This window comes from Erinaceus europaeus, chromosome 11 (assembly GCF_950295315.1).
Source record: "Erinaceus europaeus chromosome 11, mEriEur2.1, whole genome shotgun sequence".
In the NCBI taxonomy this organism is placed as follows: domain Eukaryota; kingdom Metazoa; phylum Chordata; class Mammalia; order Eulipotyphla; family Erinaceidae; genus Erinaceus; species Erinaceus europaeus.
The window spans coordinates 53,795,602-53,812,656 of NC_080172.1; the positions used below are offsets into that span (position 1 = coordinate 53,795,602).

General features: G+C 45.8%; 1 protein-coding gene across 3 annotated transcripts in view; it reads right to left on the reverse strand.

Annotated features, from left to right (window-relative positions):
- Positions 1 to 772: 772 nt before the first annotated feature.
- Positions 773 to 17,055, reverse strand: part of LOC103120293 (26S proteasome non-ATPase regulatory subunit 4) — a 104,096-nt gene continuing 87,813 nt past the window's right edge. For 2 of the 3 annotated variants that reach the window (XM_060201719.1, XM_007530642.3), the window contains 9 exons: positions 8,517 to 8,657; positions 4,209 to 4,323; positions 3,743 to 3,829; positions 3,153 to 3,221; positions 2,801 to 3,016; positions 2,406 to 2,514; positions 2,136 to 2,267; positions 1,994 to 2,061; positions 773 to 1,055 (listed from right to left, as the gene is read on the reverse strand). In XM_060201719.1, the coding sequence (XP_060057702.1) occupies positions 885 to 1,055; positions 1,994 to 2,061; positions 2,136 to 2,267; positions 2,406 to 2,514; positions 2,801 to 3,016; positions 3,153 to 3,221; positions 3,743 to 3,829; positions 4,209 to 4,323; positions 8,517 to 8,657 (1,108 nt within the window). In that variant the 3' untranslated portion in view covers positions 773 to 884. Of the gene's footprint in view, positions 1,056 to 1,993; positions 2,062 to 2,135; positions 2,268 to 2,396; positions 2,515 to 2,800; positions 3,017 to 3,152; positions 3,222 to 3,742; positions 3,830 to 4,208; positions 4,324 to 8,516; positions 8,658 to 17,055 lie in introns of all 3 variants that reach the window. The other variant, XM_016191510.2, reaches the window with a different exon arrangement.

A 17,055-nucleotide genomic window follows, 5' to 3' on the forward strand; every position in this document is an offset into this window, starting at 1 on the left:
TTACATGAGACCCTCCCTAGACTCCAAGTCTTCACTGGCCAGTATTTATTTGTTTTACTGTTATTATTTATCTTATTTTATTAATTTTGGATAGATACAGAACTTGGGAGAGAAGAGGGAGACACCTGCAGCACTGCTTCACTGACTGTGAGGCTTCCCCCTGCAGAGGACTAGGGGCTTGAAGCTGGGCCTTTGTGCACTGTAGCATATGTGCTCTGCTCAGGTGTGCCACCACCTGGTCCCCAGTACTGCTTTCTAGTCCCGTCCCAGCCTCTAGGGCCAACACAAGGTGGTTCTCAGCAACTAAACACTAATTAAAACAACGGGGGGTGGGGGCAGTCGGGCAGTAGTGCAGCAGGTTAAGTGCACGTGGCACAAAGCTCAAGGACTGGAACAAGGATCCCGGTTCGAGCCCCTGGCTCCCCACCTGCAGCGGGGCTGCTTCACAGGCGGTGAAGCAGGTCTGTAGGTGTTTGACTTTCCCCCATCTCCCCTCCTCTCTCAATTTCTCTGTCCTATCCAACAACGACAATAATAATGATGACAATAAGGGTAATAACAAGGGCAACAAAATGGGGAAAATGGACTCCAGGAGCAGCGGATTCCTAGTGCAGGCACTGAGCCCCAGCAATAACCATGAAGGCAAAAATAAATAAGTAAAACAAACAACGCAGGGTGGTCAGATAATGGACACAAACTCAACCAGGAAGGCTTTTGTTCCTGGATTCCTCTGTCCAACACTCAAAGTGGCCACTAAGAAGCAAAAGCGGGGGAAAGTTGCCAGGCTTTATTCAGGCTGTAACGGTTACAGATAAGGTATCTAGGTCTCTACCTGCCCTGTAAGCATGGCCCCCAGAGCAGGCTGTCTCCCTCTAGCACCAGTCTCACTTCTTGTCCTCCTCCTTCTTGTCTTTCTTGCCATCCTTGGTGGCCTGGGAGGCCAGAGATCCCATGGCATTTCGAATGGCCTCATTGTTGGGATCCACACCTGGAAGGTTCTCCAGGACACTCTGAAGGAACTCGGGGTCCTGCATCACGTCATAGTCATCCTCCTCCTGAAAAAGGGCAAGTGTCAGCTTGGGGCTGGGCTGAGCCAGCCAGGAGTGATCAAGTGTAAGAGGCGTGACTGCCGAGGCCTCAGTCCCTCCTTTCACCCAACTGAGATGGGGGCACCTCTGGCTGAGGGAAGAAAAGATGAATGATGTGGGAAAGTGAAACATTGCTTACTAACCAGAGAGAGAGAAGTCCTGAGTTTAGGTGCTCTCACACCACTGGGGTTTCTTAAAATAAGATACCCAACTCATTTTTCTTTTTCCTGGATCCTCTTTCCACTTTACCTGGAAGGTATCTTTGAGAAGAATCCAGAATGCTCCCAGCAGCCAGGAAGAAAAGGGATAGGGCCTTTACTACTGGCATACTGCTGCTTCAGCAAGGGTCATGAACGAGACATGTGTAGCTGTGTGTCTCTTTTCTTCCATTCCTCAAAGAAATAATCTATGGGGCCAGGCACTTGTGCACCTGGTCAAGCACACACATTACAGTGTGCAAGGATGTAGGTTCAAATCTCTGGTCCCAACTGCAGGGGGAAAGCTTCATGTGTGGTGAAGCAGTGCTGCAGATGTCTCTCTCACTTTCTCCCCCTCCTCAATTTCTGTTTTTATACAATACTAACTAAATAAAAATTAAGAAAAACAAAAAACAGAGCTGGGTGGTGGCGCACTAGCTGAGCACACGTTACAGTGCACAAGGACTCAGGTTTGAGCCCCTGGTCCCTACCTGCAGGGCGAAAGCTTTGCAAGCGATGAAACAGGGCTACAGGTATCTCTCTTTCTATCTCCCCCTTCCCTCTTAACTTCTGACTGTCTCTATTCAATAAATAAAGATAAAAAAAATTAAAAAGAACCAATCTATGAGTCCCATAGAGCAGAGGGGCCTCAGGCCTGAATACAAGGGATCTTAAGCCTGACGGGGCAGGGACCTCACAGGCACTCACCTTGGCTGGCTCAGATGTGTCCATGGCGGAGCTGGCATCCATGTCAGCTGACTCGGCCTGGCTGAACTCTGAGAAGAGGCCAGTGAGGTTAGTTCCACTACCCCCCACCCCACCTCACCCCCCGGGCCAGGCCCAGGCCCACCTGCACCCTGCAGGGACATCTGCATGGCATAGGCGATCTGTTCCTCCTCGGTCATACTGCTCAGGTCGGGCAGCCCAGTGCGGCTGTACTCCTGCTGGCTGATGGTCATTTTCAAGAGGGCATCGTCTGAGTCTGGGGACAGGGAGAGAGTGCAGGGTGAGGCTGGTGCTGCCACCCTTGCAGACCCTGCTGAAACATCCCGGGCTCACGAGTCCTCCGCTCTCGCTGAACATGCTGTGGTCCCAGGACTTCAGATTCGACCTCTTTCACCTTCGGTCCCGGGTGTTGCAATCCCAGCCTCAGCAGCAGAGGCCGCAGCTGCCCGCCGTGCCTCCTCCTCCTGCCTCTGCCGCTGCTCTTCCATAGAGACACGAAGGGCCTGGCAAAGGGAAGTACAGTCAGGCACCTGCCTCCCTCCTCAAGGGGCTGGGGAAGCCAACCAAAGGGCAAGTATGGAGTAGTCGTGTGGGGAAGGAGTTAGAGACGAGAAGCCTGGGGGTTCATTAAGGGTCTAGCTTGGTTCCCTGGAGATTAGACAGAATTATGGGAGAGTAACAGGGTGCCTGGGGGATAGAGTAGTGGGGGTCGGGGCAAAGAACGCATTATGTGAGGGGTCAGAAGAAGACAAGGGTCCTGGGCCCCACGCAAGGCTGAGGGTTACTCACCAGGGCCAGCTCTGGGTCAGCACTGGGGTCCACACCAAATTCAAAGTCACTGGCACCAAGACCCAGCATGGCACCTCCTTCACCAGCCAGAATGGGAGAACTGATGAGGGCATCAGCCAAGCTGGGTCCGGGAGGCACTGTCACCAGATGAGAGCCAGTGCCATCTTTTCCATTCAGTGTGTTGACGAAAGCTGTCAGTTTTTCTGTGTTCACTTCCTGGCAGGAGGGGGAATGAGTCAGAAGATTTTCTTTTCCACCGTGCTCCATTTCCATCTTCTGCCTTGTCGCCCCCTCCCTCATACTCTGCGGCTGACAGGCAAGTCAGGTCAGTGTCCCCAACTGGTCTACTCACCTCTTCCCCAAAGTTGATAATGTCAACATTTACTTTCTCCTTCTTGAGGCGTTTAGCCAGTTTCACCAGCTGGAAGAAGGGTAAAGAGATGGGAGTCGGGTGGTAGCACAGCGGGTTAAGTGCATGTGGCACAAAGCACAAGGACCAGCTGAAGGATCCCGGTTCAAGCCCCCGGCTCCCCACCTGCAGGGGAGTCGCTTCAAAGGTAGTGAAGCAGGTCTGCAGGTTTCTGTTTTTCTCTCCCCGTCTTCCCCTCCTCTCTCCATTTCTCTCTGTCCTATCCAACAACAATGACATAAATAACAACAACAATAACTACAATAATAAAAAGACAACAAGGGCAACAAAAGGGAAAATAAATAAATAAATTTTTTTTAAAAAAGAAGGGTAAAGAGATGAGAGAAATTCTGTTCCATGCCACAAGTGGGGAAATGGCATAAAAAAAAAAAAAAAAAAGCTCACAGACTTTAGCAAGCGCCCCAAGGAACTCTGCACACCCACACTCCCCAGAGGCATGAGCCCAAGGCCTCTGCCTGACCCTCTGCAGGCTAAGAGCGCCCACCCCCCAGAGACTGGTCACAGGGACTCACGTCCTTCTCGTTGTCCTCTACAGGGCTTCCCACAAAGGCAATGATGCGCATCTTGTGATTCTTGCCCTGCCGGTGCTTCAGAGCCAACTTGTAAAGAGAGAAAGGAAGGTCAGGGATTAGTCAGAGGACCCACCAAGCTATTTCCTGAATCACTCTGTGCCCTTTCCGTCAAGATTTGTCACTTTAAGACTACTTTCACGTCACATGATGTCTAAGCACCCCACAGACCCCCACTTGCTATGAGGAGGCAAAGTGGGGTGGGGGGGAGTTAGCACTCACCCCTAGGGATTGATTCTTCCCTTCACTGCCCCCACTGTTCCTGGCATCCACTCCACCACACGCTTCCTACTCCTTTCCTAGGTCACATCTCTCTTCCTTGGCTCTTGTTCCAGCTCAAGATTGCAGGGTGAAAGAGTGACACAGGAGACAGACACACATACAAGGGGAAATTGTCAGGGGGACTCACGTGAGCCACCCGGATGCCGGTGCAGAAGGTGATCTTGCCCTTAGGCTGGACTGTGTGCAGCTTGGACAGGATGCGGCCGGTGTCGGGGGTGAGTGTGGTCAGCACTTCACAGTCACTGGAATGTGAGGAGTTTCCATGACTTCAAGTTAAGGTGGGGACCTCCAAAATGTGCGAGACTCTTCCTCGAGAGATTTCGATACTCTCTATATTTTCTCTTTCCCTCTCTCTTTCTGAAGCTTCCCCCCTGTGGGTGGTGACTGGGGGCTACATTGTATATGGCAACATGTGGACTTAACCAAGCAGCCACCACCCATCCCCAATACTCTAGTTTTCTTTTCTTTTTTTTAATGAACAATTCATTTTCTCTTTTTTAATTTATTTATTAGTGAGAAAGCTAGGAGGAGAGAAAGAAAGAACCAGACATCACTCTTGTATATGTGCTGCCAGGGCTTGAACTCAGGACCTCATGCTTGAGAGTCCAACATTTTATTTACTGTGCTGCTCCCCAGAGCACTAATACTCTATTTTTCTTAGTGGTTATTTGAGTAAGAACAGACTTTTTTCTTAATTTCTTTTTTTATTTATTGGATAGAGACAGCCAGAAATTGAGAGGAAGGGGGAGTAAGGGAGGGAGAGAGACAGAGACAGAGAGACACCTGCAACCCTGCTTCACTACTTGCAAAGCTTTCCCCCTGCAGGTGGGGACCAGGGGTTTGAACCTGGGTCCTTGAGCATTGCATGCAACATGTGCACTCAACCAGGTGTGCCATCACCTGGCCCAACGTAAGAACAGATCTTAAGAAGCTCTCATCTGGGAGTCAGGTGGTAGCGCAGCAGGTTAAGCGCATGTGGCGCAAAGCGCAAGGACTGGCGTAAGGATCCCAGTTCAAGCCCGTGGTTCCCCACCTGTAGGGGAGTCGCTTCACAGGCAGTGAAGCAGGTCTGCAGGTGTCTATCTTTCTCTCCCCATCTTCCCCTCCTCTCTCCATTTCTCTTCCTATCCAACAACAAAGACATCAATAACAACAACAACAACAATCACACAACAATAAAACAACAAGGGCAACAAAAAGGGAATAAATAAATAAATATTTAAAAAAAGCTCTCATCTGAAAAACTAACTGTGAGGCAGTGGTGTGAATTGAACTTATTGGTGGTGATCACTTTGCAATAAGCATATGTACCAAGTCACTGTGCTGTACTTATTAAACTTATACAATGTTATATATCAATTATATCTCAAAAGATACAAACACAGGAAACAAGTGGTTGCTTTTGTAAGAAATTTGTCTTCCATCTTTTCCCTTAACTCTTTTTTACAAATATTTATTTATTCCCTTTTGTTGCCCTTGTTGTTTTACTGTTGTAGTTAATATTGATGTCGTTGTTGTTGGACAAGACAGAGAGAAATGGAGAGAGATGGGGAAGACAGAGAGGGAGAGAAAGACACCTGCAGACCTGCTTCATTGCTTGTGAAGCGACTCCCCTGCAGGTGGGGAGTCAGGGCTCGAACCGGGATCCTTAGGCCGGTCCTTGCGCTTTGGGCCATGTGCGCTTAACCCACTGTGCCACTACCCGACTCCCCCTTTAACTCTTCTTATCTTGCTCTCAAAGGCCCTGGGAACTCTATAATAGTTGGATACTACCTTTTTTAAAAAAAAAAATTAATATTTATTTATTCCTTTTTGTTGCCCTTGTTGTTTTTATTGTTGTTGATGTCTTCATTGTTGGATAGGACAGAGAGAAATGGAGAGAGGAGGGGAAGACAGAGGGGGAGAGAAAGATAGACACCTGCAGACCTGCTTCACAGCCTGTGACTCCCCTACAGGTGCGAAGCCGGGGGTTCGAACCAGGTTCCTTACGCTGGTCCTTGCACTTTGTACCACGTGCACTTAACCCACTGAGCTACCGTCAGACTCCCTGGATGCTACTTTTTTTTTTTTTAATATCTATTTATTTATTTATTTCCTTTCGTTGCCCTTGTTGGGATGCTACTTTTTAAAACTAGAACACTGCTCATCTCTGGCTTATGGTGGTGTGGGGGATTGAACCTGGGACTTTGGAGCCTCAGGCATGCATGAGAGTCTCTTTGCATAATCATTATGCTATTATCAACCCTCCACCCCTTTGTAGCTCTTTAATCTTTCCTACACAAGCATTTCAGCTAAAAATAGAGCTAACCTTGAACAAGTTTGAACTGCTCAAGAGGCTCCAACCTGGATTACACACATGGCAAAGCAGCATGCTACTTAAATGAACTTTTCTGCCAGTCCTACAGACTTTCTTGTAAACACACGATACAGATTTACAGCACTGTTAGTGTATGGTGCTGTGAAGTCTTTTCACTGTACAAGCCAGACTGGTGCTCTGGTATCATTAATAAATAAATTAGAGGGAGTCGGGCGGTAGCACCGCGGGTTAAGTGCAAGTGGCGCAAAGCACATGGACTGGTTCAAGGATCCCAGTTCGAGCCCCCGGCTCCCCACCTGCAGGGGAGTTGTTTCACAAGTGGTGAAGCAGGTCTGCAGGTGTCTGTCTTTCTCTTCCCCTCTCTGTCTTCCCCTACTCTCTCCATTTCTCTCTGTCCTATCCAACAACAACGACATCAACCAACAATAAGGGCAACAAAAGGGAATGGATAAATAAGTATTTTAAAAAATTAAAAATAAATAAATAAATTAGATAAGTAAATATTAAGGGACAGGCATACCTGGTTGAGTGCACACGTGCAAAGACCCAGGTTCAACTTCCTGGATCCAACCTACAGGGAGCAAAGCTTCACAAGTGGTGGAGCAGTGCTACAGGTATCTTTCTCCCTCTCCATTTCTCTCTGTCTTCTCAAACTAAAACGACAACAAATTAATAAATATTGGTTTTTCAGGAAAGTCATGACACGTTTGCATAGAAAAACAAAACTTTGGGGGCCAGGTGGTGGCACACCTGGTTAAGTGCTCACATCACAGTGCATAAGGACCCAGGTTCAAGCCCCTGGTCCCCACCTGCAGGGGGAAAGCTTCACGAGTGATGAAGCAGGGCTGCAGGTGTCTCTCTGTCTCGCTCCCTCTGTATCTCCCCCTTCCCTCTCAATGTCTCTCTGTCTCTATCCAATAATAAATAAATAAATAAACACAACTTTGGGGGCCGGGGGGCGGTGTAGTGCAGCAGGTTAAGCTCACATGTTGCAAAGTGCAAGGACCAGCATAAGGATCCCGGTCCGAGCCTCTGGCTCTCCACTCGCAGGGGGGTTGCTTCACAAGCAGTGAAGCAGGTCTGCAGGTGTCTATCTTTCACTCCCTGTCTTCCTCTCTTCTCTTGATTTCTCTTTGTCCTATCTAACAACAACAACATCAATAGCAATAACAACAAGGGCAACAAAATAGGAAAAATTGCCTCCAGGAGCAGTGGATTTGTAGCGCAGGCACTGAGCCCCAGCAATAACTATGGAGGCAAAAAAAGAAAGAAAAACACAACTTTTCCAACAAGTCAATAAATAAATCTTAAAGAAGGGGCACACCTGGTTAAGTACATGTTACAATGCACAAGGACCCAGGTTCAAGCCCCCAGTCACTACCGGCAGGGGGAAAGCTTTGCAAGTGGTGAAGCAGGGCTGCAGGTGTCTCTCTGTCTCTCTCCCTATTTCCCCCTTCCCTCTTGATTTCTGGCCGTCTCTATCCAATAAATAAATAAAGATAATAAAAAAAAAGAAAAAGAAAGGAAGGAGAGGGAGAGGAATAATGGTCCTTAAAGGCAGCACAGTTGATAAAGTGCTGTACTCTCAAGCATGAGGTTCTAAGTTTGATCCCCAGTATTGCCTGTGCGAGAGTGATGCTCAGGTTCTCTCTCATTAATATAAAATACAGGGCGAGCCCCCCCCCGTAGGACCTTGCCCTCAATTTGGATCAACAACAGTAGAGAATGTTCCATCCTCCAAAGGATAGGACAGAGAGAAATTTTTCTTGATAAGGCAGAGGGGAGGGGAAGATGGAGAAAGATAGACAACTGCAGACCTGCTTCACTGCTTATGAAGCGACCCTCTGCAGGTGGGGAGCCGGGGGCTGGAACCAGGATCCTTGCAAGGGTCCTTGCCTTGGGTACTATGTGTGTTTAACCCGGTGTGCTACTGCCTAATCCTCAAAACAAGTCACTCTTTATGCTAGCGCTGAATAATGAAGAAAGCTGTGAAGGAAGGTGAGGGTGGAAAGTAGCTGCCTGGAACCCACCTAACAGGGTAACCACTGGCTCCTACAGTCACCCATGGGAGCCACCCACTCAACTGCCCAGCTTCTGCTCCTCTGAAGTCCTACTTACTTGGCCAGTGTAATGAGTCCCACGTTGTTCTCAGGGTTGCTGCGGGTCTTGGAGTGACACACGATGTTGACTGCATCTTGCTGGGCCTGCAGCCGGGTAGGTAAAAAATCCCCATTCCGCATGTACTCACTGTTGTCAACACTGTCAGATCAGGAGAGAAGACACACTGTGGGATCTTTCTCAGACCTCTGTTCCGTCTCAGGGGCCCTACCAGTCAACAGCCCTGCTTGTGAGAAGCACCGTGGTTCTCCATGTTTGTGGAACCCAGGCTCAGCCGTAGTATACAGGTGACCAAGCATTTACCTCAGAGATACTGACTCAAAAGGACGAGGGGAAAAAAAGTTCATCTCAACAAGTGATTCGGATAAGCACCAAACGCTGTAATCTAATGAGGTACCATAACCACCTTCTAAACACTACATGTGTATTAAGCACGATCATAAATACTTTCTATTACTTTTTAAGTAGGTATACAAATGTTTTTTTTTATTGAGGGGGTAAATGCTTTACAGTGCAATCAATGATATATGCATACAATTTTGTGATATAATAAGCCTCCGAGTTTTCTTCCCATTTGTCGGGCTAGCTTCGTGGGTGGGAGAGAGAGACGACCAGGGACTCATGGCTCAGTGGTACACAGTTCAGTCTTTATTCATGTGGAACGCAGCACAATCTAAGCTATTTCTAATTACAATCTTGTCCTTATCTATCCTGAGGCGGAAGAGTCAGGTCCGAAGAGGATGTACATAGGATAGGGGGTGGGGAGAAGGAAAAAGCATGCAAAACAATGAGGATTAAACCAATGTCCTGGAGGCAGGGCAGTACTTAGTTAACAGTGGTTCTGTAAATAGAATACAGTGTTAAGCAGGGGGGATTAAACCAATGAAACAGAAGGGGTCTTAGAAGCAGAATTTAGAAGCAAACCAACACCCATTCACCCTCCATCTCCCTTAATATTCTTAATCTTCATTAAAACAATAGTATTTCCAGGGGCTGGGCAGATAGCATAACGGTTATGCAAAAAGACTACCATGCCTGATACACCAAACATCCCCTGTTTCATGCCCAGGATCTTAAGCCAGAGCTAGGCAATGCTCTGACAAAAGAAACAAAAACAACCACATATCCAAACAGTAGTATTCCAAAGATACAAAGTGAGACTTGAGCTGGCCAGGCGATGGTGCACCTGGTTACAGTGCACAAGGACCCAGGTTCAAGGCCCTGGTCCCCCACCTGCAGGGGGAAAGCTTCACAAGTGGTAAAACAGGGCTGCAGGTGTCTCTGTCTCTCTCCTTCCCTATCTCCCCCTCCCAGACCACATGCTAGTTCGTCTACAGGAAACTCACCCTATGCAAAGGGGGTAAAGAGCTAACTCTATGGACCCTGCATTACCATCTTCTTTCCACAACAGTTTCCAGTTACCACCCCAGCAGGGAAGCAACTGCCCTCGCCTTCAGTACAGTGGTGAGACAAACCAGAAAAAAAACAATGAAGGCTTTGAGCATAGTCCAATCAGGATAGATGCTTAAATATAAGGGTTGTGGGCAATACCAGCAAACAGATAGGAAATCCCTCAGTGTAAGAAAGCGAGCTTGAGAAGGAGATAACTAGAGGCAAGACAGCTGTCTTCACACTTTGTCCTGCATCAGAATAACCGGGAGGGCCATGGTAGTGATAAAACAGATACTCTTAACATCTTGGTACCTATTCCTGGAAAAAAAAAAAAAATTTCCCCCCCTTTTCAAGTTACTGAATTTTTTTTTTCCCTCCAGGGTTATTGCTGGGCTTGGTGCCTGCACCATGAATCCACCGCTCCTGGAGGCCATTTTTCCCCCTTTTTGTTGCCCTTGTTGTTGTAGCCTCGTTGTGGTTATTATTATTGCCATTGTTGATGTTGTTCATTGTTGGATAGGACAGAGAGAAGTGGAGAGAGGAGGGGAAGACAGAGAGGGGGAGAGAAAGACAGACACCTGCAGACCTGCTTCACCACCCGTGAAGCGACTCCCCTGCAGGTGGGGAGCCGGGGGCTCGAACAGGGATCTTTACGCCGGTCCTTGCGCCACATGTGCTTAACCCACTGCGCCACCACTCGACCCCCATGTTACTGAATTTTTTTTAAAGTGAAGAAATGCATGTTATTAAGGTGAAATTACATAGGGCTGAATGGTGGCTCACTTAATGGTAGGCACACTATGTTGTTACCATGTGCAAGGAACCCGGTTCAAGTCCCTGGTCCCTTGCCAGCAGGGGGAGAAGCTTTAAGATCAGTGGAGCAGTACTGACTGTGATATCTCTCACTCTCTTAAGGATGAAAGAGTGGAGGAACTAGAGCATCATTCTGGTACATGTGATGCCAGAAACCAAACTCAGGACCTAGTGCTTGAGAATCCAACACTTTATCCACTGCACCACCTCTCAGGCTACTCTCTCTCACCCACTGTCAAGCAAAATATTAAATCAAATTAATAAGTAAAGCACTTTTTTTTAAGAATTTGTTTATTGGGAGTCGGGCTGTAGCGCAGCGGGTTAAGCGCAGGTGGCGCAAAGCACAAGGACCGGCATAAGGATCCCGGTTCGAACCCTGGCTCCCCACCTGCAGGGGCGTCGCTTCACAGGTGGTGAAGCAGGTCTGCAGGTATCTATCTTTCTCTCGTCCTCTCTGTCTTCCCCTCCTCTCTCCATTTCTCTCTGTCCTATCCAACAACGAAAAACAACAATAATAACTACAACAATAAAACAACAAGGGCTACAAAAGGGAATAAATAAATAAAATAAATATTAAAAAAAAAAAAGGATTCGACTTCCTGAGGCGGAGCTATGAGCAGCAGATCCCTTTCTCTCCTCTCCTCTCCCGGATCAACTAGGAATACCAAAGGAGACCACCGGACCGAAACAAGACAGGACTAGAATGACCACAGGAACCCAGTAAATCACCCGTGAGTACAAACACGCGTGGCTGGTGACAGAGAGGAGAGAGGGGCCTAAGGAGAGATTAAGTGACTGCTAACAGTTCAACAGTTTATCAGTGGAGACACCACCTCCAGTCTGCTCCACAACAAGGGGACAGCTGAAGGGAGGAAAGGACTACCCAGAGACTCACCAAGTGCAACTCTGAGTCTCCATTGCTACTACCCTCAGAATCTGGAGCAGCAACAGGGAGGGACACCAGGGGACAGAGATCTAACCAGGCAACTCAGGAGAAGACCTATACCTCGGTGGCATAGCTGAGGGGCTGTGAAAGTCTCTTTGCATAACCACTGGATTATCTCTGCCACACCATGCTTTATCTCTTGGTCAGGAGTCAGTGATTAAGCTAAGAAGCCTATTGATAGTTTAAAAGCCCTCAGGCACCCATAGCCTACAGGGAAGAAATAAAAGAGGCTTTTACACCACTGAGCTCCAACTCAGGGACTGAAAAAACTGTTAACATATATAAAATGGTTAAAACAACAAGAAAAAATATTGGAGACTCGAACCAGGACAAGAGTCCAGCTAAAACTCCTCCAGAGGGTGAAGCACAAAACAACGAGTTCAACATCCAAACATTAGCTAAGGAAATAATAATAGGAGTGAGTAAAGAATTTGAAAAAATTGTAATCAGAAATGCAGGAACAACAAATGAGAAAATGGAAGAAAATTCTAATTATCTCATGGTTATTAGAGAGCTGAAAGCTGAAATTGCTGAGCTAAGAAGGCAACTAGCTGAACAAGCTAAAACAGTATCAGAGCAAGGCAACAAAATAGATGAACTCCAGAAAGCAGTAGAGGGCAGAGAGAATAGAATCTATGAGGCTGAAAACAGAATTAGCAAGATTGAGGATGAATTAGAGACAACTAAAAAAGAAGAGATCTCAAAAAGAGATTAAGAGATGCTGAAAACAACAACAGAGTCCTATGGGATGACTTCAAAAGAAACAATATACGCATTATTGGCTTACCAGAGGAAGAAAGAGAAGGAGAGGAAGAAAGCATTCTCCAGGCCATAATAGCTGAAAATTTCTCTAGTCTAGACAACACCAAAGACATAAAGATTCAAGAAGCCCAGAGGGTCCCAAACAGAATTAACCCAGACCTAAAGACACCAAGACATGTCATACTTAGAATGGAAAGGAATAAGGATAAAGAAAGGATCCTCAAGGCTGCAAGAGAAAAACAAAGAGTCACCTACAAAGGAAAACCCATAAGATTAGCAGCAGACTTCTCCATACAAACACTACAGGCCAGAAGAGAATGGCAAGATATCTATCGAGTGCTCAATGAGAAAGGCTTTCAGCCAAGAATACTATATCCTGCTAGACTGTCATTCAGACTAGATGGAAGCATCAAAACCTTCTCAGTCAAGCAACAGTTGAAGGAAACAACCATCACCAAGCCTGCCCTGAAAGAAGTTCTGAAAGGTCTCCTATAAACAACCAGACCACCACAAATAGGACATATATCAAAACACTCTAAAACTCTACAAGAATGGCGTTAAAATATCTTCAATCTTTGATATCAATAAATGTCAATGGCCTGAATTCACCTATTAAAAGACACAGAGTAGGAAGATGGATCAGAAAACACAACCCAACAATATGTTGTCTACAGGAAACTCACCTAACTCAACAAGACAAACACAGACTTAAAGTGAAAGGATGGAAAACTATCATACAAGCCAATGGCCCACAAAAAAGGGCAGGAACAGCTATTCTCATATCTGACATGATAGACTTTAAAATAGATAAGATTAAAAAAGATAGGAATGGACACTACTTAATGCTCAGAGGATCAGTCAATCAAGAGGACTTAACAATTATTAATATCTATGCACCCAATGAGAAGCCATCTAAATACATCAAACTTCTACTGAAAGAGCTACAGCAATATATTAAATGGACCTACCCTATGACCCTGCAATTCCCCTCCTGGGGATATATCCTAAGGAACCCAACACATCCATCCAAAAAGATCTGTATACACATATGTTCTTGGCAGCACAATTTGTAATAGCCAAAACCTGGAAGCAACCCAGGTGTCCAACAACAGATGAGTGGCTGAGCAAGTTGTGGTCTATATACACAATGGAATACTACTCAGCTGTAAAAAATGGCGACTTCACCGTTTTCAGCCGATCTTGGATGGACCTTGAAAAAATCATGTTGAGTGAAATAAGTCAGAAAGTGAAGGATGAATATGGGATGATCTCACTCTCAGGCCGAAGTTGAAAAACAAGATTAGAAAAGAAAACACAAGTAGAACCTGAAATGGAATTGGAGTATTACACCAAAGTAAAAGACTCTGGGGTGGGTGGGGAGAATACAGGTCCATGAAAAATGATGTATGAAATAGTGGGGGTTGTATTGTTAAATGGGAATCTGGGGAATGTTATGCATGTACAAACTATTGTATTTACTGTTGAATGTAAAGCATTAATTCCCCAATAAAGAAATAAATTATTAAAAAAAAAAAAAAGAATGTATTAATGAGAAAGATAGGAGAGAGAGGAAGAACCAGACATCACTCTGGTACATGTGCTGCTGCGGATTGAACTCAGGACCTTATGCTTGAGAGTCCAGTGCTTTATCCACTGTGCCACCTCCCAGACCACGTAAAGCACAACTTTTAAAAACAAAAATAAACTGCAAGTTTAATCTGCAAAGCATGGAGCCAGGAAGTGGTACAGTGGATGATGTATTTACTCTTAAGATCCCAAGCTTAATCCTTGGCATAAAATGTAGCAGAGTAATGCTCTGGTTCTCTCTCTCTCCATCTCCCTTCATTAATATAAAAACCTTTTTTTTTTTTGCCTCCAGGGTTATTGCTAGGGCTCAGTGCCTGCGCTACGAATCCACTGCTCCAGGAGGCTTTTTTTTTTACTGTTGTTGTCGCTGTTGTTGTTGGATAGGACAGGGAGAAACTGAGAGAGGAAGGGAGACAGAGAGGGGGAAAGAAAGACAAGACACCTGCAGACCTGCTTCACTGCTTGTGAAGCGACCCCCTTGCAGGTGGGGAGCTGGGGGCTTACACCGGGATCCTTGTGCCGGTCCTTGTGTGATGCACACTTAACCCAGTGCGCTAATGCCCAGCACCCCCCCAAATTTTTAAAATAAACTTTTATTTATTTATAAGATAAGAGGAGAGACAGAGGAACCAGTTATCATTCTGGTATGTGTGCTGCTGGGGAATGAACTTGGGAACTCATGCTTGAGAGTCCAATGCCTTATCCACTGTGCCATCTCCTGGATCACTATATTAAAAAAAAAACAAAAACTTAAAATAAAAAAAATCAATACCAACTTTACTAAAAAGGAAAAATACAAGTAAAAGAATACACCACAAGGACCCAGGTTTGAGCCTCCATTTCTCACCAGCAGGGGGAAAGCTTCATGAGTGCACATATTACATTGCACAAGGTCCCAACTGTTCAAGCCCCTGGTCCCCACTTGCAGAGGGAAGCTTCACAAGTGGTGAAGCAGGGCTGCAGGTGTTTCTCTGTCTCTTTCCCTCTCTATCTTACCCTCCTCTCTTAATTTCTGTCTCTATGCAATAAAAAATATTTAAGCGGGTTAAGTGCATATGGCATGAAGCACAAGGACGGGCATAAGGATCCCAGTTCAAGCCCCTGGCTCCCCACCTGCGGTGGGGGGGGGGGTTGGTGGTCGCTTCACAAGCAGTGAAGCAGGTCTGCAGGTGTCTTTCTCTCCTCCTGTCTTCCCCTCCTTTCTCAATTTCTCTCTGTCCTATCCAACAACAACAAAATGGTTACCAGGAGTGGTGGATTCATAATGCAGGCACTGAGCTCCAGCAATAACCATGGAGGCAAAATAATAATAATAATAATTGTACAGTGCTACAAAGATCACAGAGCATCACCACAGACACATTCTCTGTCCTACAGCCAATAGATAGCACCATTTTTTCAAAGTGAATGATTCACCAACATTCTAATTCACTAACAGCTGGTATCAGAAAACACAGATCTGGGAGTTCCAAGATCCTGACCTCTAATTTAACAAGCTCTCCCAGAGTTTCCAGCTTTAGCAAACAAAAATACAGGTCTCCTACTTAAATTTGAACTTTAGATAAATAATTTTTTCTGCCTCCAGGGTTATTGCTGGGGCTGCTCCTGGAGGCCATTTTTCCATTGTTGTTGTTGGATAGGACAGAGAGAAATTGAGAAAGGAGGGGGAGATAGAGAGGGAGAGAGAAAGATAAGACACCTGCAGACCTGCTTCACTGCTTGTGAATCCACTCCCCCGCAGGTCGGAAGCTGGGGGCTCAAACCAGGATCCTTAGGCAGGTCCTTGCTATGTGCCTGACTCCCCCAGAATAATTTTTTTTAATCTTTTTTAAAATTTATTTTCCTGTGGTCCAGGAGGTAGTATAGTGGATAAAGAATTGGACTCTCAAGCATGAGGTCCTGAGTTCAATTCCTGGCAGCACATGTACCAGAGTGATGTCTGGTTCTTTCTCTCTCTCCTCCTATCTTTCTCATTAATAAATAAATAAATTTAAAAAAAAAAATTATTTTCCTTTTTCTTACCCTTGTTTTTTCTTTATTGTTGTAGTTATAGATGTAGTTATTGATGTCATCGTTGTTAGATAGGACAGAGAGAAATGGAGAGAGGAGGGGAAGACAGAGGGAGAGAAAGACAGACACCTGCAGACCTGCTTCACCGCCTGTGAAGCAACTCCCCTGCAGGTGGGGAGCCAGGGGCTTGAACTGGGATCCTTAAGCCAGTCCTTGCGTTTTGCATCAGGTGTGCTTAACCCGCTGCACTACCACCCGACTCCCCCAGAATAATTTTTGTTTAAGATTTTATTTATTTATTTATGAGAAAGATAGGAGAGAGAAAGAACCAGACATCACTCTGGCACATGTGCTGCCGGGGATCGAACCCAGGACCTCATGCTTGAGAGTCCAAAGCTTTACCACTGCACCGCCTCCTGGACCACCAGAATAATTTTTTTAATGTATGTCCCATGCAATATTTGGAACATACTTAAACCTACTTTTATTTTAAATGAACTGTAAATCACCTTTGGTTTGCAATACTCAATGTTTATTTATTATTATTTTAATTTAAGGAGGCAGCCAGCAAAATAACTCACTTGGATATTGTATTGCCATGGCACGTGTACCACCTAGGATTAATGCCAGCCCTCACTGAACTGGAGGAAGCTTTGGTACTGTGGTTTATTTCACTCTGCCTCTATCTAAAATAAATAAATAAATAAAGGCAGGGGTAGATAGCATAATAGTTATGCAAAGGAGGCTGTCATGCCTGAAGCTCCAAAGTTCCAGGTTTAACCCCACACACACATACCACCACAAGCCAGAGCTGAGCAGTGCTCTGGTAAAAAATAAAAATAAAAAAATTAAGGCACACACTTTGTTTGGTGTGGCCCCACAGCAATTTTTAACGTTCAAAATCACTATTTAGGTAGGAAGTAGCATAATTTAACAGCATGATTATGCTAAGAGACTCTCATGCCTATAGCTTCGCGGTCTCAGGTTCAATGCCCCACACCAACATAATCCAGAGCTGAGGAGAGCTCT